Raw genomic sequence first — 26,732 nt, forward strand, 5'->3', positions numbered from 1 at the left:
GACCTACTACGTGTATGCCTGCTTGCTAAGTTGCTTCATTCATGTCCACTCTGTGAGATTCTATAGACTGTAGCTCTCCAGGCTTGTCCATCCATGGGGATTCTCCAGGAAAACATACTGGAGTGAGCTGCCATGTAAGGACCCATTACTGGTTAGCATAGGTATTTAATTTTATTTGCCCAGTAACCCCATGAATTGAACATTATAACCCTTGCTTTACTGAGATTGTTGTTGTTTAGTCGCTATGTCATGTCTGACTCTTGGTGACCCCTTGGGTTGTAGCCTGCCAGGCTCCTCTGTCCATGGGATTTCCCAGGCAAGACTACTGGAGTGGGTTGCCATTTCCTTCTCCAGGGGATCTTCCCAACCCAGGGAGTCTCATGCATTGGCAAGCAGATTCTTTGCCACTGAACCACCAGGGAAGCTTTTACTAAAGCAGAAACCAATACAGAAAAGTTAAATGACTTGTCCAAGGCCACAGAAAACACTGTGGCCTTCACTAGGATGTGAAGAAGGGGTTAACCTTATCTCTCCAGTTCCAGGAGCCCTGCCCTTTCTTCCATGCCATGCTGCCTTCCTTTCAGGAAAAAAGGCTTGTTGACTTTGTCGGCTGTCTGAAGAGTTCAAAGCAGAAAAACATGGTGTCATCTTTTGAGATATTCATTTTATCAGTGAGAACTTGAAAATGAAGTTAAAAATTAAGCGACAAAGCCAACCTCAGGCTCTCTGCTCTGAGAATGTAGGGCTAAACCTGATTCAGTCTGCCTGCCATGTGACACATTATTTATCCTTGTGAAATTGTGGAATTATCTGAAAAGAAAGAAGGGATGAAAATGTCTTCTTTCTTAAAGGTAGCCTTATAGTCTAGGGCTTACAATACTGGTTTAATGGTGAAGGTAAGTGCATTTCTTCTTTTTGGGTTGGAAGATAATTACTAATCAGAGATCTGTTAAAGGGAGGGAACAGTCTGAGGGGAAGTCAGAGGAAAAACATTGTCAGCAGCATAAGAATCTCCCTCTGGGAATGGTTCCTGGTTTCAAAGTGAAGAAGAGACTTTCTTAAAAAATGCAGTTGATTCAATCAAGACCCTAGAGGAGCAAGACTTGAGAGGCCACCAGTGCCAATGGACTCTGTGGACAATGGTCACTTCTCCAAGGATTCCGTGAGTATTTACTGCGACACCTTGCTAAGTCGGACAGACTTTGGCTGCAGAATAAAATAGTGGATCAGAACTAACAAGGTTTGGGGTTGGGGACTATGACTCATGGAGGACAATGGCAACCCACTCCAGTACTCTTGCCTGGAAAATCCCATGGACATAGGAGCCTGGTAGGCTGCAGTCCATGGGGTCACTAGGAGTCGGAACGACTGAGCAACTACACTTTCACTTTTCACTTTCATGCACTGGAGAAGGAAATGGCAACCCACTCCAGTATTCTTGCCTGGAGAATCCCAGGGACGGGGGAGCCTGGTGGGCTGCCGTCTATGGGGTCACACGGAGTTGGACATGACTGAAGCGACTTAGCAGCAGCAGCAACTGTGACTCATTAGCCTTTTCAGATTTCTGTATATAGTTGAAATTGTCTCTCAGAAACAGGAGAATATGAACAAAGTCGTGAATAAGGTTGAGGCAAGAAAACTTGTATACTTGTGGAGATCAGCTGGTTTGTGGCCCTCACTGTGCAACTGAGGAAAGGTGTCCAGAGAGACTGTGGTTGGTAGCTATCAGTGCTGTGATGGGAAGCCGGGGACAAAGACCCACGGAAGGTGCCCTCTCCCCACCTGCCCAGGGAACATCCCAATTCTGTAGCATAGATGGACTCATACAGGCTTGGAAGACATAGCCTGTGGTCATTGCTTGGAGGAAAGGTGCTCAGGCACTCCTGTGTCATCTTTTACAAGTGGAGCTGAGTTCCCTGTGGGCAGGGCCCCAGTTGCACCTTAATTTTGATATAACCCTGCCTTCTAAGATTACCCACTACTACTGCTTGGTACACTTTTTTTCTTCATGATATGAATTAACAGCATGATGTAAAGGATCTACTGAAATAGATAATTTTATTCCCAAACTGCCAATCTTTCAGAAAGGTAAACAAGTGATAAAAAGAGGTCTCAGTTTTACTAACATAGAAGAAATTGCTTCTTTGCATGTTCTCTGATGTTCGTAGCAAGGTACATCCCTTCCTCCTCCATCTTCTAGATTCTAGTCCAGAAGAACCCAGTACTAAAAGGAAGCATTTAAAGCCAATTTAGCAATCAATCAAAAGCATTTTTATAGAAAGATATTTCATTTACTATAAACCTGTATTTATTAATCTGAGAGGGCACAAGTGCCAATTTTGTGACTGCTATTTTTCCTGTTGTTAATATCAATAACATTTTGCAGTGTATAATATTTTACATTGAGAAGGCATGTCTCATTCTTTTGTTTTCATTCTCAACAGTTCAATGAAGTAACATTATCCCCATTTTTCCTATGAAACAGTGAAAGTTCTGGGATCTTATAAAATCTGCTCTGGTTTACTCAAGACTGAATGACAGAGAAAAACTTGGTCCTTGGATACCCTTTGAACTGCAGGTTCCTGCTCTTTCAACCACAAATAACATTTACTCTGAGTAAACTAGGGGACTCAGCTAATAGAGATGATGCAAGACAGGCTCAATATTAAGGGGAATCTAACAGCAATAGAAACAAAATGATAATAAAATAATGAGTTCTAGACTACCAATAAGAGAAGAAAAAATCTTATCTTTTGCTGATGCCTAAATCATCTATATTATCAATTTTATACCAGATACAACTCTGTTTTGTGTTATGAAGTTATTTTTAAAGTATAGAATTTTCCTTTAACTTAATTTTAATTCAATTTTTCTATGTCTATTTGCAACTTTAACAGTAGGAGTCACTATTTCTTAGAAATGTCACTCGTGAGTAGGAAGACACTTGACAATGTTTATGATTAGGCTAAAAATCATTCCACTGTCTTTAAGTGATATCAGTTATGCTAATTCACAGATCCCATACTTTTATTTGCTTCTGTGATTATTTTAGAAAAATAGGTTCCATTACTATGTCACAGAAGGATCCTCATTTAGAATGGTTTGGGATGTCTGCCTGATTTCTGTATTTGTCTCATACCAGGAAGCAGAGAAATTAACAGAAGTTAACTCTTGAGGCAAAATTTAAAATAGCATTTGAAACCATGAAAGCTAAGGTAGGGATGGCAGCAGATGGAAGGGAAGGAAACTAAAGTCATAGGTTTGTGTTATAATTTCACTAACCAAAAAAGCCAGAAAGAGGAGTCTTCTTTATTTCTTTAAATATTCGAAGCTCAACCTGAAAGTATTTCCATCAGCAAATTTCCTTCTGGAATAAACGATTAAAACTTAATTTAAAATCATAGACAAGCAAGAAGGGTATACTGTAGAGCACAGGGAATTATAGCCATTATCTTGTAATAACCTAGAATGGAGGATAATCTGCCAAAGTACTGAATCCCTATGCTATACACCTGAAACTATTATAGTATTGTAAATCAACTATATTTCAATTTAAAAAACAACTTAAAATTATATACATTTCTGCCTAGAATGCCTTACAATGAAACTACCCTATTGCATTTTAAACTTGTGCTTAAAATGTGAACATGAAGAGGAAGTCGTATTAACAGGTAGAAAAAAGCATCAGTCTGGGCATCAGGAGACCTGGTACTGACTCAGTAAACTCTGTGACTCGAAGCAATTTTTCAAACTTTCTATACATCAGTCTTCTTATTAAAAATAAATAAAACAAATATTTGGGTTAGAGACTCTGAATCTCTTTCAGCTCTAGAGTTCTATGTTTATAAGACTGGTTGGAGTGGTTGATGAGAAAACTTTGAGTATAAGTACTTGTAGCTGCACATACAGTTAAAAAGTTGCCTTCAGCCAAGTCTTGGACTCTTACATAACAAGATAGATCAAATAGAAAATAGTCCAAACTCCAGGTCAATCAGGTGGCCACTCCAGTTTCTTCAGCTGGGATCTGAGTGTTGAGTCCTGAACTGAATTCCTGATGTCAGCCAGATGTTAGTAGAACTAGAAGGCTTCCAAAACAGAGCAAAAGCCAACATATTTCCTGGTACCAATGTTCTCTTGTTAGCAACTGGCCATCTATTCTGTCTCTTATAATAGAAAAAGAAAATTTTAAAACTTAAATGGAGTGATCTCGTTCTCAGAATTTTAGAGTCATTTAGCAAGCAGAAAACTATCTTGACTATGCTGTATGAAGCCTCATCATTGTTCTTTCAAAGACACCTTAGCTTTTTCTGAGTGTAAAATAAGTAACTACTAATTGCTTACAATCAAATCCCTTATGATTATACAGTGGAAAAGACAAATAGATTCAAGGAATTAAATGTAATAGACAGAGTGCCTAAAAAACTATGGACAGAAGTTCGTGACATTGTACAGGAGGCAATGATCAAGACCATCTCCAAGAAAAAGAAATTCACAAAGGCAAAATGGTTGTCTCAGGAGGCCTTACAAATAGCTGTGAAAAGGAGAGAAGTGAAAGGCAAAGGAGAAAAGGAAAGATATACCCATCTGAATGTAAAGTTCCAAAGAATAGCAAGGAGAGATAAGAAAACCTTCCTCATAATCAATTCAAAGAAATAGAAGAAAACAATAGAATGCAAAGGTTAGATAGAGACTCTTCAAGAAAATTAGAATACCAAGGGAACATTTCATGCAAAGATGGGCACAATAAAGGACAGAAACAGTACAGGCCTAACAGAAGCAGAAGATATTAAGAAGAGGTGACAAGAATACACAGAAGAACTACACAAAAAAGATCTTCATGATCCAGATAATCACGATGGTGTGATCACTTACCTAGAGCCAGACATCCTGGAATGTGAAGTCAAATGGCCTTAGGAAGCATCACTACAAACAAAGCTAGTGGAGGTGATGGAATTCCAGTTGAGCTATTTCAAATCCTGAAAGATGATGCTGTGAAAGTGCTGCACTCAACATGCCAGTACAGTTTGGAAAACTCCGCAGTGGCCACAGGACTGGAAAAGGTCAGTTTTCATTCCAATCCCAAAGAAAGGTAATGCCAAAGATTCCTCAAACTACCACACAATTGTACTTATCTCACATGCTAGTAAAGTAATGCTCAAAATTCTCCAAGCCAGGCTTTAACAATACGTGAACCGTGAACTTCCAGATGTTCAAGCTGGTTTTGGAAAAGGCAGAGGAACCAGAGATCAAATTGCCAACATCCACTGGATCACTGAAAAAGCAAGAGAGTTCCGTTAAAGCATCTACTTCTGCTTTATTGACTACGCTAAAGTTCTTGACTGTGTGGATCACAATAAACCGGAACATTCTTAAAGAGATGGGAATACCAGAACACTTTACCTGTCTCCTGAGAAATCTGTATGCAGGTAAAGAAGCAACAGTTAGAACTAGATATGGAGCAACGGACTGGTTCCAAATTGGGAAAGGAGTACGTCAAGGCTGTATATTGTCACCCTGTTTATTTAACTTATATGCAGAGTATATCGTGCGAAATGCTGGGCTGGGTGAAGCACAAGCTGGAATCAAGATTGCCAGGAGAAATATCAGTAGCCTCAGATATGCAGATGACACCACCCTTATGGCAGAAAACAAAGAGGAATTAAAGAGCCTCTTGATGAAAGTGAAAGAGGAGAGTGAAAAAGCTGGCTTTAAAGTCAACATTCAAAAAACTAAGATCATGGCATCCAGTCCCATCACTTCATGGCAAATAGATGGGGAAACAGTGGAAACAGTGACAGACTTTACTTTTTGGGGCTCCAAAATCACTGCAGATGGTGACTGCAGCCATGAAATTAAAAGATGCTTGCTCCTTGGAAGAAAGGCTATGACAAACCTAGACAGCATATTAAAAAGCAGAGAGGTTACTTGGCCAACAAATGTCCGTCTAGTCAAAGCTATGGTTTTTCCAGTAGTCATGTATGGATGTGAGAGTTGCACTATAAAGAAGGCTGAGTGCCGAAGAATTGCTGCTTTTGAACTGTGATGTTGGAGAATAAATACTCTTGAGAGCCCCTTGGACTGCAAGGAGATCCAACCAATCCATTCTAAAGAAAATCAGTCCTGAATATTCATTGGAAGGACTGATGCTGAGGCTGAAACTCCAATACTTTGGCCACCTGATGCAAGGAACTGACTCCTTGGAAAAGACCATGATGCTGGGAGAGATTGAAGGCAGGAGGAGAAGGGGACAACAGAGGATGAGATGGTTGGATGGTCTCACCAACTCAATGGACATGAGTTTGAGCAAGCTCCAGGAGGTGGTGATGGACAGGCATGCTGCAATCCATGGGGTCGCAAAGAGTCAGACACAACTGAACTGAATTGTTTGAAAAACCACTTGGTAAATATGGAAAATCATAACGTGACCATGGTGTGTTCTGTAACCCTGAAAAGGCCATTGCTGTCATTTGTGTAAATCTGTTTCTCTCTTTTTGGGTGTGCATGTATCAGCACAGGCATAGTGCCTGCTTTGTACACTAGAGTACAGGCGTTTCCTTAATGTTATGCAATAGGTTCAAAAACAAATAAGTCCAGTACAAGAATCTATTACAGTTGATTCATAAACTCTTACGCTTAGGTTAATTTGTCTCCAATATTATGCTGTAATAACTAATACTACAAATAATGTTTTTGGACAAAACTCTTCATCTGTCTCTTTTATTGTCATTTTTCATCCTATGGGCATAGATAATATTCTTAAGGATGCAGATAAGTCTTATTAAATTTATGTGCAGAAAGAATGCAAAGCTTTGAATGATGCAATGTAAGTATGATACATGTGTTTGTGAGGTCATGGATGCTTCAGTTTAGGAAAAGCTGCAAAACTGATAATGTTCTTAGAATAAGGATTGTATGGAAAAGAAATAAATGTATGAATCCCCTGAAGATCGGTGTATAAATATCAAATTAAATGTGTCCAATTTGAAGTCATGAATTCTCTTTGCCTGTTAAATAGCTGAATTTACTTGTAATTGTAGTAGGAAGCCCTCATTCAATGTGATTTTACAGGTGACTTGAAGAACTTTTCAGCCCAGCGAAGTGTGCCAACTATGTTAGCAAAGATAAGAATAAGCATTTTAAGGTGTTACATATTACAGTAATGTATATCTGTTACACCATATCATTGTTCATGCTCAAAGAAGACACCTTTGAGTGAATGTTGTTCTGTTTGTGCAGAAAGAACAGAAACATGGTCAGCTGGAACTTTCCTTCTCCAGCTCTTGAGCTCAATTTAGCTTTCATGTCTTCTGACCTGCCTCAAGCCATCATACTGCTTACCTTTGCATGGTTCTCTGTGGTTTGCAATTTTCTCATTCAATTCTTGCAGCACCACTCAGAAATGAGACATTTTTATTGGACAGGAAATGGCTAATTAGAGAATTTAAATGACTAGCTCTAAATCATTTAGTTGGAGCTCACAGTCAGATTTTCTTATAAAAATCAAGTCCTCTGTAAGCATGACAATAAAAAAGTGTACTGCAAAATGTAAATCATACAGCTGTGTTGGATCACAATTTTCACTGATGCTGGGAGAAGGCAGCATTAACATGAAAAAATTGTGTCTTGTTTTGCATTGTTGTTCTTCCCTATAGATAAAAGCCTGTCGTGGTAAAAGAGATTCAGGGCAGAGGAAATCTCCACCACAAAGTGTGGTACCATTTCCCAGAGGAGCCAAATGGATGAGAAGCCTTCCACCAGGAAAAGTAAAGCCACATCTCTATTCTCAACCTACTTATGGAACAGTAGAAGCTTATTTCCAGTGTTCTTCACTCAACTTTGCTCTCCTTTCTCCTCCTTTTTCTATCAAGCCTCCTTACTGTGAAGACTGTCTCAGTGTAATATGAGACCAGCTCCAGCCTCTCATCCTATTACCTACTGCTTTTTCCTTAGGGAGCACTGAATTATCTATGAGATATTAGGTCAAATGATCAATGAATCCTTGGACATAAGAAATGAAATGAGTCCTGAAAAGGTCACTTTAAACAAACCCCCTCACCCATGTATGAATTCCTGTTGTAACATCTTTGCCCAGGAGCTGTTTCCTCTGAGTGTGGAAACCTCCATTAATAGGGAAAATAATTCTTTTGCAGGCAACCCATCCTATCCCTGAGCCTATTTGGCCATTAAAAATGCTTTCTTCTAGAATATTGTATCTGTTCTTCACAAGTTCTCTATTTCTCTTTAGTTCCAGTTCCCCAAGTATGCAGAGAAAAATTTTAATCTTTCATTCATGTGGAAATCCTTTCAATATTGGCCCATTGTTCTACTATGTGGAGACTTTAAAAATGTGTTGCTCTTATAATAGGACGACTTGTCCAGTACCATATCACCTACAAACAGTAAAAATGGTTCCCCATATTAGCTTTTTTAAAGCTGAGTATATGTGAAGGCAGAGTTTAGTGACATACATCAAAAATATTTCCAAGTGAAAATTACACTGAGGAGTTAGTGGATGTGCTCATTTAATGCACTATCTCTCAGGTATTTTAAAAGAGAACCCTTGGGTATATGATTTGTTTAATTCAAAGTAGCTCTCTATGTATAAACTTTCAAGCTTTATGGTAAATGAATATACAAAATGGATGAGACCCCAGACTTGAGGCTGGGAGACTCAGGTTCTATGACTGACTCTTCCTTATCTTCCCCATTCACTTTATTTTGGAACACTGTGACATAAATACCTTCATTTAGTTTGTCCTATATTTTCATGTGCTACCCACACCTCTGAAGAAGGCCTTACTTGATTGTAAGAATCCTCTGAAAAAGGATCTTACTTGATTGTAAGATCTCTGATTTATTATCTTGAAATCAACTAAAGATTGTGTCAAAGGAGGGTTGTAGTCGTGGTTATTTGAGTAAGAAAAAATGGTGAGACTGCATAATATCATCTGTAGTTTTCTCAGATTTAGCAGTGGGAGAAGTGGAAAAAGGCACTCACTGCAGATATCTGTGCTATTCTCTAGGTCCTGAATTCTGTTCATTACGCTATGGACTGGCTCTCATCATGCACTTCTCAAACTTCACCATGATAACCCAGCGTGTGAGTCTGAGCATTGCAATCATTGCCATGGTGAATAGCACTCAGCAGCCTGGTTTATTCAATACCTCCACAGAAAGACCCCTTGCATTCACCTTCAATCACTCCAACAGATCCATCAAGGAATTTAATACAGCAGAAGTAAGTATAGTGGAGAACAAGGCTCTTTGTTGACAGGGAAAACCCAATTTGAAAAGAGGACTTGGATCTTGATTCTGTGGTGTATAGAACATGAATTATCAATAACAAACTAAAAATGTCTGGGATTATTGTTCTCTGAGATATTGCTTACCTCTGTGATTAGTCTTTCACTGAGATGATTATGATTACAAGGTTGTGGGTGTGACTATTGGAAAAAGTTGTGGATGCTTCTAGAAAGGAACAGCTTACTGGATATCTTCAATGAAAAACTAGGCACTGTCTCAATACATCTTTCTGCCTGATTCTAAGCAGTTCTCTGTACCTTTTATTATCTTTGAGCCATTTTACAACTCTAAGTTCTATATATTAACAGTAATAAAATGATTCTTGCCCATAGCTCTGAAAATGAATTTTGTCTTGTGGAAAATCAATTGATACTCTCCTCCACGTGCCCCTCAGTTGAATAAGTTAGTTTTGCCATATATTTAACATCTATTTCAGCATTACTTCCTGCTTATAAGTATGTGGTTCCTTGAATTCTCCTTTGGACCAGTTGTGTCATCTTACCAATTCCTTCATTAGCCAATGAGTTAAATAAAATATCACCTGTTCATCTTATATTTATATGAGAATAATCATTCAGTCAGTCAGTTCAGTTGCTCAGTCGTGTCCGACTCTTCACAACCCCATGAATCGCAGCACGCCAGGCCTCCCTGTCCATCACCAACTCCCAGAGTTTACTCAAACTCACGTCCATTGAGTCGGTGATCCCATCCAGTCATCTCATCCTCTGTCGTCCCCTTCTCCTCCTGCCCCCAATCCCTCCCAGCATCAGGATCTTTTCCAATGAGTCAACTCTTCGCATCAGGTGGCAAAAGTATTGGAGTTTCAGCTTCAGCATCAGTCTTTCTAATGAACACCCAGGACTGATCTCCTTGAGGATGGACTGGTTGGATCTCCTTGCAGTCCAAGGGACTCTCAAGAGTCTTCTCCAACACCAGAGTTCAAAAGCATCAATTCTTCTGTGCTCAGCTTTCTTCACAGTCCAACTCTCACATCCATACATGACCACTGGAAAAACCATAGCCTTGACTAGATGGACCTTTGTTGGCAAAATAATGTCTCTGCTTTTTAATATGCTATCTAGGTTGGTCATAACTTTCCTTCCAAGGAGTGTCTTTTAATTTCATGGCTGCAGTCACCATTTGCAGTGATTTTGGAGCCCAATAAAATAAAGTCTGACACTGTTTCCACTGTTTGCCCATCTATTTCCCATGAAGTAATGGGACCAGATGCCATGATCTTAGTTTTCTGAATGTTGAGCTTTAAGCCAGCTTTTTCACTCTCCTCTTTCATCAAGAGGCTTTTTAGTTCCTCTTCACTTCCTGCCATAAGGTGGTGTCATCTGCATATCTGAGGTTATTGATATTTCTCCCAGCAATCTTGATTCCAGCTTGTGCTTCCTCCAGCCCGGCATTTCTCATGATGTACTCTGCATATAAGTTAAATAAGCAGGGTGACAATATACAGCCTTGACATACTCCTTTTCCTATTTGGAACCAGTCTGTTGGTATTATACCCCATTTAAATGTTTTCCTTTAAACTATCATTTACTGTACATTTCTAAATGTACAGTAAAATCATCCTCTAATTTTATGATTTTGTTACCTTGGAGCCAGCTTATTTATAATGACCTCTCTGCCTCAAATCTTTCTTCCATTATTCATTCTACACATTCACACTCCTGTGCATAAGAATCCAGGATACCTTCAAGTTGCCAACTCCTCTCTTGAAATGCTGCACTTCTCCAGAACCTGGCCCACTTCTCAGCACACTCATATCTGCTGTCAGTGGCTCAGAAACAGTCTTTGCTCTGAGCAAGTCAGAATCCTGGTTAGTTTCTAATCATTGTATATCATTCCAAATGCTACAAGTCCACTTTTGCTGTATTTCTTCAATGACAATGAGTTTTCCTATTTCTCTTTATACGAATCAGTCATTCTACAAAGAATGATTCAAGTACTTCTTCCTTCCTGGGACCTTCCCAAATTGTTCTTCCCTCTTCTCAAAGTCCCTATTTTACTGCAGTTCATCCTCAAGCTTGAATTCAGACATGAATCATATATCTTGCTTTTTTTGTAGTTATTTTATAGTTTTTATTTTATGTTTTGGAGCTCTTCAATGTATACCATGGTGCCATGTATCTAGTGGCTACAAAAAATTATTTATTGGGTTATATCAGAAGAGAAATGTGGTCTTATTAATGTGTAATATGTGTTTTAGGAAGTCAATTCTGCTAGGATAGACCATGATTCTTAAATTTGATTTTAGGGACCGATTTTGATAAGCATTCAGTAAAGATGTGTTTTGAAATTTTTTGAAAGCGTGTCACCCGAATTATTTACTAGAACCAAAATAGTTAAAAGGTGATCTTTCACTGTATTTCATTTACATCTTCCTATCAGCTACCTATATAATCATTTATCACTTTTCCTCTTCATTTACTCTATTTTGTCTCCATCTAAGATAATCAATTTAGGAATATAATGGGTTGTTTGGAAAAGTTGGATATTTAAGTTTAGTTAAAAATGGAGAAAAACCAAAATTAGTATTACATAAGAGGGCCAGAATCCAGGTGGCACAGTGGTAAAGAATCTGCCTGCCGGTGCAGAAGGCACAAGAGACACAGATTTGATCCCTGGGTCAGGAAGATCCCCTGGAGCAGGAAATGGCAATTGCTCCAGTATTCTTGCCTGGGAAATCCCATGGACAAAGGGGACTGGTAGGCTACAGTCCATGGGGTCACAAAGAGTCGGACACAACTGAGCACAAGCAGCTCTGGCTATAAATTAGATTTTTTATAAAATAAATTCTTAGTAAAGAATTTTCCTTCCCCCCAACCCCCACCCCAGGTCTCTGTATATGAATGGAGTCCAGAAACTCAGGGTATCATCTTTAGCTCCATCAACTATGGGATAATACTAACTCTGATCCCAAGCGGCTATTTAGCAGGGATATTTGGAGCAAAACAGATGCTTGGTGCTGGTTTGCTGATCTCCTCCCTTCTCACCCTCTTTACACCATTGGCTGCTGACTTTGGAGTGATTCTGGTTATTGTGATTCGGACAGTCCAGGGCATGGCTCAGGTAACCAGTTACTTTCTCATTCTGTGTGGGATACAGGTTCCTGAATTCTACTGGAGATCAAGTCTTACTAATTGTCATTTCAGGGTATGGCATGGACAGGTCAGTTTACAATATGGGCAAAATGGGCTCCCCCACTTGAACGAAGCAAGCTCACCAGCATTGCTGGATCAGGTAAGGATGCATGTATGGATCACAACTTTGTAATCTGCTTCACCCTATCACTTCTCTCCTTCTATGCCTAGTTGGTTTGGGGGACAAGGAGAAAAGTGCTTTAAAAAAAATTCAACAATGTAAGACAGTCACACAACAAATAAGATAAATATACCTGTCCTGTAAAGGCACTAAGACTTCAGACAGAAAAGACCATTGTGAGCATTGTGAGGTCAGTCAGAAAAGCATTGTAAGGAAAAGTTTAGAACTTTAAGAGTTTGCATAAGTGGAAAAAATCAAGTAAACTGTATAAACACCATGTTAGTAAAGATATGCAAATGAGAATTAAGACTATCAGTGGTAAAGAGATAATCAGGCTAGAAAGTAGAGTTTAAAGAGTGCAGTTTTCTGAGCTCTTTACTTTTCTAAGCTAATAGTTACAACAACCCTTTGATGACTATTTTAAACTCTCATTTTACACAGGAGGGAACTAAAGTATGCAAAGATTAACTAAATTTCCCAGAGGAAAATAGCCAACAGGTGGTAAAATTGAGGTTTAAGCCCTGGCAGTTTGGTCCCAGAGTGCACACTCTGGATCACCATGCTACACTGCCCTTCTGAGTGTATAATCATACTAAGTACTAACTTCATCATTCCTCTTTGCCTTATGCTTGAAGAATAGAACTGCACGTCATAAAGCCTTTCACTCCTGGTCCCATGAGTGGGTGCAGATTTTTACTACAGAAACAACCCTCCTGCATTCTGGCTCCTTCCAGTGTAGTTATCATCTCTTCTAACTGAATATTCCCAGTTGGTCTTTCTCCTCTTTGTTTCCTTCAAACCTCCCTTTCCATCAAGCCAAGTTATCTCTTTAAAGCATAGATGGGGCATTTTTGCTAATTTGCCTGGGAATCTTCAATGTATTCCTCCATCTTACAGATAAAGATCTTATTACATGGATATAAAGTGCTGCGGTTCATGGAGTCGCAAAGAGTCGGATAAGACTGAGCGACTGAACTGACCTGAAAGATGCTTTACCGTATGGTCTCCTCCTGCATTCCCACTCAATATTCCTCTGTAGGCAAGGCTCAGGTCACACTACATACTAAGTGCACTTAAAGTCTCTCTTTTTCTACAAAAATTCCATCCACCCTACTGCTTAGGATGTGTAAACAATTTTTTATTTTATCATCAATTTTAATTTTCTCCTCATGTTTCTCCTCATTTCTCCTTATACTTTCACAGAAAATAGTTTTACTATCATATTTGTATTTCACATTTTTTCCCCAAAATTTCATATTGGGACCCATTGAAGGGGTCATAAAATCAATTTAGTAGGTCAAAAACCAGTGTTTTAAAATAAAAATAAATACAATAAAGTAGAAAATTTTGGAGTGAATTGCACATGGTAAGGCTAAGTATTGATTCATGAAACTTTTGTTTGACGTGTGTGTGTTTGTATTTGTGTATAAACTGTGTTGCCATGTAAAATACATTTCTTATTGTGAGTCTCTGAAAAATATGTTCAGACTCAAAGGTCTACAGTGTATTACACTTTAATAGTGAATTTTGTTCATGTTCACTGGGCTGAAATCTCCTTGAGGTCAAGGACTTTATCTTATTCGTTTTTGTAAGACTTTCCTTTTCTGTTGCCAATCTCATATTGCCCTCACCAAAATGTAACTCTAATTATAAAGAAATATTGTGGGCTTTGTTTACAGAGAGTTTCTATGACAAATGGGATTTGGATTTGGTCACGTTTGTGTTAAAGGAGCCATTGAAGCATCAGGTGGCATATCGCTATGATTTATTAATTCTAATTATTTTCCATGACTTTACTGGTGGAGATCTGTGAGCTGGAATAAAGTCTCTCATTACCCAGTAATTCTAAATCTGCCACCTCACTGTTGGAATAACACCTAGGGAAGTCATTCAACCATTGCTATTTTCCTCAGTTTGTTTTTTGTTTTTTTTTTTTTAATCCCTTTTCTCTTCAGGGTCAGCGTTTGGGTCCTTCATCATTCTCTGTGTGGGGGGACTAATCTCCCAGGCCTTGGGCTGGCCTTTTATCTTCTACATTTTTGGTGAGTCACTTTCTCTTAAATCCTAACATCTCCACTTCCCAGGCATTTGTTTTCATGCTTACAGCACCCATGATCCATATTCTTCCCATTTGAGAGAAAATGCATCTTTATGGTGCTGACTTTTGAGAAATCTAGAGTGCAACCTTACACGCTCATCCCAGGCTTCTTAGAATCTCTGCCACCACATCTGAATTGCCATGTTTAATTGCCGCATGTAGTTAAGATGTCAAAACTGTTAAAGCACATTTTCAATTTGTCTTCATATTTTGCTATAATTATTGTTTCTGCCAAGGTACCCTTAACCTATTCTCTACCAGGTGAATCTTGTAAAGTTCAAGTTAAATGTCCCCTTCCATATGGGGATTTCCAAGTCTTATCCCATCAGATTAAGTCTTTCTGTCCTCTGTGATGGTTACTGATAATTTCTTTTCTACGCTGTGTTGACATGTCATTATTTATTTCCCCTTTTTCCTCTCCACTAGTCAGTGAGATGATTAAGGCAAGAAATCTATTCCATAATTTTTTCATCACTTTGGTACTATCACAGTGCCCAACCTATAGCTTTACAAATAAAAGAATGAATAAATCCAGTAATTAGAGGGAATTTAAAGAACATTAATCCACAGAGTCTTTAAAATAGAATCTTTTCAGATGACAAGTCTCAGCAATGAGACAAGTTTCTATCTTTTTGTTTTAACTAATCGGTATCATTCAATATGGTTCTGGCTAGGATGGCTTTCTCATTAATGATGCTACTCCCAAGTCATTTTGGTTCACACATGTTAATCAGGTACTGTTAAGAAATATTTTTCTGGAAATCCATAATGGATATATCATTTGAATATGATAACACTATCTTTTGCAAATGTGTTGGAAATTTTTCCTTGCCACACCAATTTTATGCATCCATTGGAGTCTGAAGAGTAATTAATCAGCTATGCAAAGGTATGTCATTCTCCTGCTTCCTCCAGAGGGCTCTGACATTGTCAAATGGCATTCTACATTTAGTCAAAAGGAGATTTGTAGGTGGGTTGAAATGAAAAATGGTAAAATTTAGGTCCTTATGGTGAAATAACCATGAATTAACATGTGTGTTTTGGGGGGAGATATGCTACTTCAGAGGAAACTCCCTTCCCCCAGCTCACAAATCTACCTGAAAACTAACTGGGTCCCGGCTTCCCAGGTAGCATTGGCTGTGTCTGCTGTCTCCTGTGGTTCACAGTGATTTACGATGACCCCTTGCATCACCCATGCATAAGCATCAGAGAAAAGGAACACATCGTGTCTTCTCTGACTCAACAGGTACTGTGCAACCCTTCTACTTGTGGACCATGCAGAGACCTCCAGGGTAGGGTGTGGGGCTCTCAGGAGAGGCACCCTCTGACCTGTTCTAATACCCATATTGATTGGATGTTTCCTTTCAGTCCAGTTCTCCTAGACGATCTGTCCCCATAAAGTCTATGGTCAGATGCCTACCACTTTGGGCCATTTTCACGGGGTTTTTCAGCCATTTCTGGTTATGCACCATAATCATAACATACCTACCAACGTATATCAGTTCTGTGCTCCGTGTCAACATCAGAGACGTGAGTATGCTTCCTGTACTTTTATGAACATATTAATGGTAAAAGGAGAAACAGTTCTGCGCTGCCTACTACACTTTGGCTTTGCATATAATCACTCTTTTAACCCTCACAATGATTGAGAGGTTTTGTAATTATTCCCATTGCACAGGTGTATAAATAAGGGCACGTAGAGGGGGAAGACTTCCCTGGATTACACAATTATTCAGTGATTGAGCTACTACAGTATCTGTGTTCTTAACCACTATGCAATGTTGCCATGCTAGCTGATGCTTCCATTTCCTTTAGAAATGAATTGTACTCTTCTCTGGAGTCCAGTATAATGCAAGTGCTGGCCGTCTTACCTGAGACAGTGTTCTTCTTATAGAAAATGATGCCAATTTCTTTAAAACAACTCAGAGTGTCAGGAGGGTGGGCTAATGGTTGGTCTGTGTCACTAATAAAATCTGCTGCCATATGTACCTCTGTAACTACTCACTCTGTACATTTCCCTCCTTCAGAGTGGGGTTCTGTCCTCCCTGCCTTTTATTGCTGCTGCAAGTTGTACAATTCTTGGAGGTCAATTGGCAGATTTCCTCCTGTCCAGGAACCTTCTTAGATTAATCACTGTCCGAAAACTCTTTTCATCCTTAGGTAAGTCTAGGCAAAACTCAGTTAACAAATCCCTTTTCCACACATGGTCAGATGTTCTTGACAGTGTGTCCCCATTGCCCAGGGCTCCTCCTTCCATCACTATGTGCTGTGGCCCTCCCTTTTGTGGCTTCCAGTTATACAACAACCATTATTTTGCTGATACTTATTCCTGGGACCAGCAACCTGTGTGATTCTGGATTCATCATCAACACCTTAGATGTTGCCCCCCGGTAAGATCTTTACCTGTTTGTCCCCTTCCCCAGGCCTTTCTGGAGGTTTAGACTCGGTCTTTTTTTTTAGACTCGGTCTTTTTGTAACTCCTTCTTGTTGTTGACATGCAAAAATTGATGGCAGAGTACTAACAAATATCGAGAAATGTCAGTATGTGGCCATGACTTAAGGCATTTTTAGAACAATGGTGCCCAATCTTGGCTGATAACATTGAGGTGAAAACCTTCCCTAGCTTCCCCACTTGAGACTGGACTGTGTGTTCTAGGAAAGGACCCATGCATATGTATTTTGGAAAAGCTTCCATAGTGTTGATGATATTAGCTACCATATATATATATGCTTGCCATGAGCCAACGCCTATTTAAAGGACTTCTCACGCATCAACCTCTCTGATAGCTCAGTTGGTAAAGAATCTGCCTACAATGCAGGAGACCCCTATTCAATTCCTGGGTCAGGAAGATCCACTGGAGAAGGAATAGGCTACCCACTCCAGTATTCTTCGACTTCCCTTGTGGCTCAGCTGGTAAAGAATCCATCCACAATGTGGGAGACCTGTGTTCAATCCCTGGGTTGGGAAGATCCCCTGGAGAAGGGAAAGGCTACCCACTCCAGCATTCTGGCCTGGAGAATTCCATGGACTATAGAGTCACGAAGACTCTGACAGGACTGAGTGACTTTCACTTTCATATATCAACACATCTGATCTGCACAACTACATGCCTTACTGGTATCTTCACTTTATAAGAGAGATAGATGATAGAGGCACAAGAAAGTTAAGTGACATGCCTGAGGTCATGCAAAGGCAGAGTCAGGATTTGGACCCAACCCATCTCTCCAGAGTCTGTCATCTTGTCCACTGCTCTAACTGCCTGCCATACTAAGACACTGGGGTGGGAACCTGGGCTCCTAGGAGATAGAATTGTTTCCTAGTTGTTGAGTTGGTGTTGTGGCTTCCCAGGTGGTGCAGTAAAGAATTCGCCCGCCAATGCAGGAGACGCAGGAGACTCAGGTTCGATCCCTGGCTTGGGAAGAACCCCTGGAGTAGGAAATGGCAACCCACTGTAGTATTCTTGCCTGGGAAATCCCATGGACAGAGGAGCCTGGCAGGCTATAGTCCATGGGGTCCTAAAGAGTTGGATGTTGAGTTCGTAGATAAGTGATTTCAGGATTTGCAAACTGATATTGCCTGAGCTGTGTTGAAGTGAACAAAAAAATCTGCAGTAGTCTAAATGACTTTGCTATTAGAGCTGAACTGCATTAGTGTTGAGTTACTGAAAAGACATAGGCAGCTTTCTATATAAAATCATCTATAAAATCATCTCTCCACAGATATGCAAGTTTCCTCATGGGAATCTCAAGGGGATTTGGGCTCATTGCAGGAATCATCTCTTCCACTGCCACTGGATTCCTTATCAGTCAGGTTGGGCCAGTTTATTGAACATCTGCAAGTGGCAGGTATTGTTTTAGGCACTGGGGATTCACAGCTGGGCCCCTGTTCTCAAGGACTATGTGATCTGATGGGGAAAATCAACATGGATATCAGCACAATTATTCTGTTTGTAGGGGACTCTAAGTCAGACACTGGTAAGTCAGATTTCCCAGGGAAAGAGAAGTATAAGCTGAATTTCTAAAAAATGAATAGATGTTAGATTGATGAAAATGAGCAGTTCGGGCAGAGAAAATAGCACATGTGACTTCCTGGAGGAAAAAAAGAATGAAACAGCTCTTATGACTAGAGTGAATGATACATGTCAATGATAAGAGGTGAAGTCACAGCAGCGAAAGGGGAAAGTTATGAAGAGTCTGTTCATATTAATCCCAATTTCTAAAATAATTATTAAATGGAAACACAAAGGGTCCCAAGACCAGCTTAAAGAGAATTTAAATCATGGGTGAAACGAACGGCTGTGAGACAAAGCAGGGAGGATGGCCCATGAGGCTTGCTCAGTACCAAGTGTGGGTTGGTAGGGAAGATGGAAAGGCAGAACCAGGCTGGGATGGCAGGATAGTCGTGAGTCAATTTATCAAAAAGAAAAACAAAAAAATCATTTTAATACATCTCTAGGTGACCTATTTTCAGGTTACTTTTTGACCAAATTGCTAGGAATCCACTGTGACTATAATGCCAGAAATAAACTATGACTTATAAGGGTTTCAAGAGGAGACTCATACAGTCAGACCAAATATGACTCACATCATATTGAGGTGTCCATTCAGGGGGTTACGGTGATTGATGCCAATAGCCAAAAACAGAAGAGTGATGATCTTCAAGCTGTTATTTTAGGCATAATTTAAATGAGTAATATAATATTTTCAAGACTCCAGATCCAGATTTCTAGAAAAATATTAGTATAGGTTGATTTAGGGGGGCTTAAAGAAAAATTCATTCCAAGTCAGAAACTAGTGTGCTTTTTAGCATCTTCTTTGAGAATTCAAGGTGTTAAGTGGTTATTCCATATCATTCCCTAGATTCTTATGATCAGTGTTGCAATATACAAAATGGAGGCTTTCTAGAACTGATGGAGAAGCAACTCTGAGATTGATAATTCTGATTTTTGGGTTTTTTTTTTTTGTTTTTTTTTTTTTTTGCCTCCAGGATTCTGTGTCTGGTTGGAGGAATGTATTTTTCCTAGCTGCTGCTGTCAACATGTTTGGCCTGGTTTTTTACCTTACATTTGGACAAGCAGAAATCCAGCACTGGGCCAAAGAAAGGACTCTCACCCGTCTCTAAGAATATAGTTACAAACTTCAATGTAGTACTTTGCATTAACTTTTCAACATTTTTTTACTTATTGTTATTCTTGGCCACAGACTTGGCAGTTCTCAATTTTGGTTGCATGTTCGATTTCCCTGGGAGTCTCTAAAACATCCAGGTGAATGGGATCTACTCCAGAGATTCTGAATGAATTGGTCTGGGGTAGAGCCCAGATATCACTAGTTTTTAGACACTCCCCAGTACTTGTGACACACACCCAGGGTTGACAACTGCTGGGGAAACCTGAAACATCAATCCCGTTGCCTTTGAATTTTCCTTTTTGGAAAGAATTAGAAAAATAAAAATCTGTGAGAAAATAATCACTGATAAGTACCTTCATGGGGGTTATTATAGGTGCAGAAAATATCTACTATATCCATAGTCATATGTTATATAGCTCAGCACAGAATATAATTTTAAGGCTGTAATCCACAGAATTAACATTTTTATTGTTTTTATACATTGAGAAATATGGATGTTTATTTATGTGGTTACATTCTATTAAAATTCACATGCTAAAATTAAATGGGTCATTTTAAAATTATTTACACTAGGATTATTTCCATCAGGCAAAATAGATATTTACTTATCCTAACTATTTCCAGGAGATTAACAACCAGGAAATGACAAGGAGATTAAATTAGATTAGCTAAAGATCATAGGCGAGAGCACACAGAATTGGAAAACCTATAACGTAAAAAGAATGAATGTGAAGGGAGGCAATGTGGTAACTTTTAGAAGAGACAATGAGATAGTTTGGACCATAGATTGAAAACTGGAGGAAGGCAACAGAGACATTTTCAAATGAAATGAAAGTTTAAATGGAAGAGAAGAAACCTAACGACATAAGATGTAAGAAATCATAGAACAATATCACACACCAGAGAAATTCTTTTCAGGATTAAAAAAGATCATTTGACCTTTTTTAGAGTTTCCTTATTTTCTCAAGAGTCTCAGATAGTCATCATCAACCCTAAGAGGAATTAATTCTGACTCCTAGTACTTAAAACACATCCTCTAGGCTGTCTCTACACAAAGAGCTGATATCGGTTTTGCTACAGCTATCCTAGAGGAGAAATTCTTAGCATGTTTAGAAGCCAAGTAGAACCACAAGGACTAGAGCCTTGGGCTAATTGAGAAGATAACGAGAATCTCCTAGTACAAATCAATCAATATTTTTGAGCTAGTGCTTTAAAGGAAACTGATTGCCAGGCTCTGAGGGTGATGCTGAGATGAGAACACTCTAGCTGTATCTTCTGGGTATTTATAGTTTAGAGAGGAAGGAGAGTTTGTAGTAAACCAAAAAAAGAACAAACGAGAGGAGTAGCATAATGGATGGGCAAATTGAACACAGGAAAAAAAGAGAAAAAACCTAGACTACCCAATAGGCAAATGTTTTGAACAAGGACTTCATCAAAGAAAAATTCAAGTGGCCTATAAATGTATAAATTGGCCCTCAACTTCCTTAGACTTTTGAGAATTGAATATCAAAACCACAGTAAGATACCACTACGTGCTTAACAGAAAGGGAAAAATAAAAGAAAATGGAAAACAGCAAACACTGGCAAGATGTGAAGCAACTGGAACTCTCACACCCTATGACTGTGAGTATAAAAGAACTCGGGGAAAGTCTCTTGGTAATATCTCCTAAAGCTAAATTTAGACATTCCAATGATTTAGACATTTCACTTAGAAATGTACACAGATATTTGGAAAAAGATATACAACAATGTTCATAGGAGCACTATTTATAATAGCCCAACAGCAAACAACTTAACTGTCAAGAGAAAGATGATTAAAAAATTATGGTCTATTCCTACAGCAATGAGAATAAATAGACCACAATATGCAACACCATGGATGGATCTCATAAACACATTTTAAGTGAAACAAGACAAAAGTTACCTTCTTTTAGGAGTTTAAATAGTTTGGGGGAGAATGGATACACATATGTGTATGGCTGAGTCCCTTCCCTATTCACCTGAAGCTATCACAACATTGTTAACCAGCTATAACCCAATACAAAATAATAAGTTAGTAAAAAGGGAGGAGTACTCAGTAGGGAGTAATAAGAATCTAAAACAAAGTTTAAATAGAGTTTTGTTTTTTAAAACAAACAAAGCTAATTATTAAAAATCCAGGTAAGGATTCCCCTCGGGTAGGAGAGGGAAGGCGGCGCTTAAAGGAGGCTCCTGAGGTACTGGTAATAATCCATTACTTGGGTGCTAGTCACCTGGGTGTTTTAACTTTGTGAAAAGTGTACATTTATGATTTGTACATTTTTATGTGTATTAAAAGTAAAACATTTACTTAAACTCCATGTTTCATCCACTTCAAAGTTTCTCTTCTCTCTTCAGCTTAGGTCTGACAGACAGACACCTGGGAAGGAGCCCTGATCTCTAGTTTCCCATTCTCCCTGATCCTCAGATTCCTCCTCCTTTGCCCGACCCACCAGCATCAGAGCAGAAGGCAGCAGGGTAGTCTCTGTTGTCAGCTTCTGGATTAAAGTCTAAGTTCTTAAACAGCAAAATGAGCAAGCTCAGGCTTCCCAAGAAACCCTATCCCTGGAAGCATCAGTTGTCTTCGGAGGTAAAGGTAAGAACAACAATGGCTCAGCATTTCTAGGCTTTCTGAGCACCTGCTTTGATTATTCCTGAAAAATAACATCTGTGTGTCAGAGACACTTCAGTTATCTTTCTCCATTTGATGGTCTGAAGCAGTTACCCTCCACATTTCCTAAGGTCTTCAGAATAGATGCATTGTGGTTGATAGGAAGCATCTCTAATCCATCTCCCCCATCCCAAAGAGTTGTTTCTAACATTAACAATTCTTTTCTAATATTCATTTCTAACATTTAATGTAAATTAATTTGTTTTTCTCAAAAATCATATTGATATCTATTGAATGAGATGATCTGCTTCTCTTTGATTATTAAATATTGTACATTAATATAGTTCTTAATGTTGAGCAAACCGTTTCTTCAGTATTCTTTTGATAGACCACAGAATTTGATTCACTGATGGTTTCTTCAGGACTTCTGCTGCTTTACTGGTATATGACATTGGCTCTGGATGCATGAGTGTCATGTCTGGATATGGGGTTTATGCCGATTTCAAAACAAGAAAGGAGAACTTTCCTTATTCCCCAATACTCTGAAAAAATTAACTAGAATGGAAATTTTATTATTGTTATTATTATCTGAAGGCTTGAACACATTGGTTTATAATTATGTAGGCTTAAATCCCATGGACAGAGGAGCCTGGCAGGCTACAGTCCATGGGGTCACAAGAGTCAGACACAACAGTGACTAAACCACCACCAAAGCTACTTTGAGAAGAGTTCTTTGATAAGAGGCTTTATTTCCTTTGTGTTATGGGTCTGTTAAAGGGCTCTATATTTTCTTCCATCAGTTTTGACAACTTAAGATATCTTGGAAGATCATCCATTTTATACATAATTTAAATTATATTTGCGAAATATTCCAGTGTTTTATCAATTATATTTTTATAATATATTCATGTTTTTCTATAGCTGAGGTTTGAGCTTCTTTTGTACCTATGACATGATGCCTGTGTGCTTTCTTTCTGCTTCTTCATTAGACCACTTAGTGATTTATTTATTTCAAAGAGAGTTTGTCTCTTATTTTTTAATATGGTAGCCTTATCTTTTGTCATTCTTGCTTCCTGTTTCCCTTTGTTTTACTTATAAATTTTGTTTTGACTATTTTTGTTTAAATGAAACAATTTAAGGCATAGAGGAAGACTTGTAGTCCTCTTGTTTGTGAAGATTACATTTTGCTGTGTTGTGCCCTCAAATTTATTGTCATCTTAATGCTTTATTTCTCAAGTTAATAACCTATGGAGTAAAAGGTGAATAATGTCTCAGTGCTACTCACTGGTACACTGAGACATCTGAACGTCTCACCCAAGTACAGCGCCTTGGCTTCATTGCCGTTCTCTGAAATTTTGCTCTAACTTGTTGCAGTTAGTGTACTAGTGTCACGTTAAGTACTTTGCATACGAGAATTGCATTCTATTGAATATCATAGCTGTCACTGTTATTTGAACTTAATTCAAGGGTCACTAGGGTGAGGCAAGCCAGGTGCCAGGGAGGCACTCTTTCTCAGGCTCATTTTGTGCAAGCACAGAATTGGCATATGAGAGTGAGCATCTCCTTAATTTTGCACCATGGGTACCTCTTGCTTACCTTAGCCTAGCCCTAGCCACTAACATTTTTTTTTCATGAACCCACCCCCTGCATCCACTTCTTCTGAATATATTTCAGTGGAGATATTTTAAAACAGTTCTTGAATAATCCTTAGTCCCATAATAGTGAATAATTTCTTTTTTCAAAGGAATACTATCATTGTGGAACCTTAATACATTAAAATATTAACTTAGCCAGTATTGACTTCCTTCAAGTCTTTTCTTGTGTCTAATGTAATAATGAAGTCTGATCAGCCAGCTAACTTTTGTAGGAGAGGTGTATTTAGACTCAGTGGTATAAGATTCTGTCTTTAACCTGAATTCCATACTTTGACCAAGATGTTCCAAGATGTTAATCACTTCCAACTGATGTTGCCTTGAACATTATAAATGATTAGCTTTTCATCTAGTGGTCTTAGAGTTTCCTTCAATTTTGCTTTTTAATTAGTGATTCTTCTCTGTTTGTTGAAAATCCTTCATCTATTTATCAATATGCTAGAACCTTATATCTGTCTTCTAATTTCTGCTGACTTTTATCCTTGGATCTTTTACTTTGTTTTCTCCATGGAATTCTCAGTGCCAAATGCACATGAACACATTTCCCAAGGTCTTCATCAAGCTCCCTAAGTTCCAATTTATTTCCTAAAATTTCCTGAAAATATGCCTATGTTCACACTATCCATCTATTAAAAAAAAATGGCATCTACACCTTTTTTTGTGGAGCGATACTTAGAGTGTAAACAAAGAGTTTCCAAATATTGGTTTGGGGATTACCTGTTAATGATTAATATTCATCTGGCTTTTGGTTCTCCTGCCTTTTCTTGTCTGCTGTGTGTGGCTCTTATTATAGGAGAATACTGGTCAGAGTTGGAATGTTCTGAGTTCAGAACAACTGAAGCAAGGCAGGTTGGGTAACTAGTTCTTTCAAATGAAGCTGGACTATTTTCCTGGAGTACCAAGTTTCAAGATGTATTTGATAAAATCCTCCAACCAAAAAACTTAGATGGTTATTTTTTATTAAAATCAAATCATGTCATGAAATATTTATTCTAATTGAAGTCATTCCTCATTTTATTTTATCTGGTGTGTGCTTAGTCACTCAGTTGTGTCCGACTCTTTGTGACCCCATGAACTGTAGCCCACCAGGCTCCTCTGTCCGTGGGGATTCTCCAGCTAAGAATACCAGAGTAGGTTGCCATGCCCTCCTCCAGGGGAACTTCCCAACCCAGGGATCAGACCCAGGTCTCCTGAATTGCAGGTGGACTCTCTACCATCTGAGTGACCAGGGAAGCCCTATTTTTTTTTTATATTGCTTAAAAATAGACAATTTGTATAGAGAAGTGGTTTTCAAACTGTTTTGACTGTGTATCACATAAAAAATTTTAAAAACTTTAGGTACTCTGCTGAATATTTTTAACTTGACATCTAAAACTTCTCATCAAAAATAGAAATGACTTGCTTTGTAAATAACAGAAAATATTTTATCTTATAAGATGTTTAATATTTTAGGCCATGCAGCCTTCTTGAGCTAAAGTAGTGGCAGGGACAGATACAGTTCCTGTCCATGTGATATAGAGGAAAACAATAAGTAAACTACATATTGTGTGGAAGCAATCAATGCTAAGGAGAAAAATTAAACAGGGAAGAAGGACTCATTGAAAAGTTGACATTTGGTTAAAGTCCTACAGAGGGGAGGCAAAGGGGGAAAGTAGATTCTAAGTCAATCACATATTACAATCAGGATGAGAACTAAGGGAATGTAATGTAGAAGAATTTGAATGATTGGAAGAAGGACAAGGTGGCCAAGGAAGACCTCACTGATTCTATTTATTTGGCTGTGCTGGGTCTTCACTGCTGCACAAGCTTTTCTCTAGTTGCAGGGAGCAGGAGTTACTCTCTAGTTGTGGTGTACAGGTTTCTCATTGCTGTGGCTTCTCTTGTGAAGTGCAGGATCCAGGGCCTTCAGACTTCAGCAGTTGTGGTTCCAGGGCTCTAGAGCATAGGCTCAATAGTTGTGGTGCATGGGCTCATTTGCTCCACACATGTGTGTCTCCTGCTTTGACAGGTGGATTCTTTATCACTGAGCCACCAGGGAAGCCCATGAAAATCTCACTGAGAAAGTGACCATTGAGTTGAACTGAGCACTGAAAGTTGGTAAGAATTACTAGATAAATAAGGCAAAATAAGCAGCATGAATAAGAAGAAAAAATAATTTTAAAAAAAGTAACGTAATAGCCGACATTTGTGGAGCGCTTATTATGTGCCAGCTAATTCTTACAACAACCTAACAAGTAGGTAGTATTTTTTACCCTAATTTAACAATGAGGCAACAGGGGCAAAAAAAGATGTTCATAACAGGATTTAGAATCCTGGTGGTCTCATTGGATCTGAACGATCAAGAAAATTCAGAAGATATGAGATGGTTCTTTTCAGAAACTGAAGATAGCAGTGATTTTGAGAAAGGATATAAGTTGACACCATTGTAGAAGTTAATGGCCTTTAGTTTATGATAATATGCAGAGTGCTGAGAATCTTCTTAGTATGTAACCAGTGTTTTAAGAGAACTTGTAGAGAAATAACTAATGGTTCTGAGAAAATTTAATCCAAACAAGTCTTACTTTAGCTAAAATGGCTCCACTTACAAGATAGAAGTTTTGGCATTTGACTTTAAATGAAGGCTAGTGAGGCTAATTAACGAAAAGCTTTC

The 26,732-nt window shown here is 38.7% G+C and overlaps 1 protein-coding gene across 3 annotated transcripts; it reads left to right on the forward strand.

Moving 5' to 3' along the window:
• The first annotated feature begins 737 nt into the window (after positions 1-737).
• Positions 738-26,460, forward strand: SLC17A2 (solute carrier family 17 member 2). Of its 3 annotated transcripts, XM_043450836.1 has the most exons (14): positions 739-896; positions 1,072-1,162; positions 7,653-7,763; positions 9,024-9,238; positions 12,151-12,384; positions 12,468-12,555; positions 14,532-14,618; positions 15,802-15,920; positions 16,043-16,204; positions 16,702-16,834; positions 16,917-17,064; positions 18,395-18,485; positions 19,662-22,415; positions 26,091-26,460. In XM_043450836.1, the coding sequence occupies exons 3-13, from the start codon at positions 7,736-7,738 to the stop codon at positions 19,794-19,796; spliced, it is 1,440 nt and encodes a 479-aa protein (XP_043306771.1). In that variant the 5' UTR covers positions 739-896; positions 1,072-1,162; positions 7,653-7,735; the 3' UTR covers positions 19,797-22,415; positions 26,091-26,460. The 3 variants fall into 3 exon arrangements, with proteins under 3 accessions (XP_043306772.1, XP_043306771.1, XP_043306770.1); XM_043450835.1 differs by lacking the exon at positions 1,072-1,162; XM_043450837.1 differs by lacking the exons at positions 1,072-1,162; positions 26,091-26,460 and having other exon boundaries at positions 738-896; positions 18,395-18,520; positions 19,662-19,791.
• Positions 26,461-26,732: the final 272 nt, after the last annotated feature.

This window comes from Cervus canadensis, chromosome 28, assembly GCF_019320065.1.
Source record: "Cervus canadensis isolate Bull #8, Minnesota chromosome 28, ASM1932006v1, whole genome shotgun sequence".
NCBI classification, from domain to species: domain Eukaryota; kingdom Metazoa; phylum Chordata; class Mammalia; order Artiodactyla; family Cervidae; genus Cervus; species Cervus canadensis.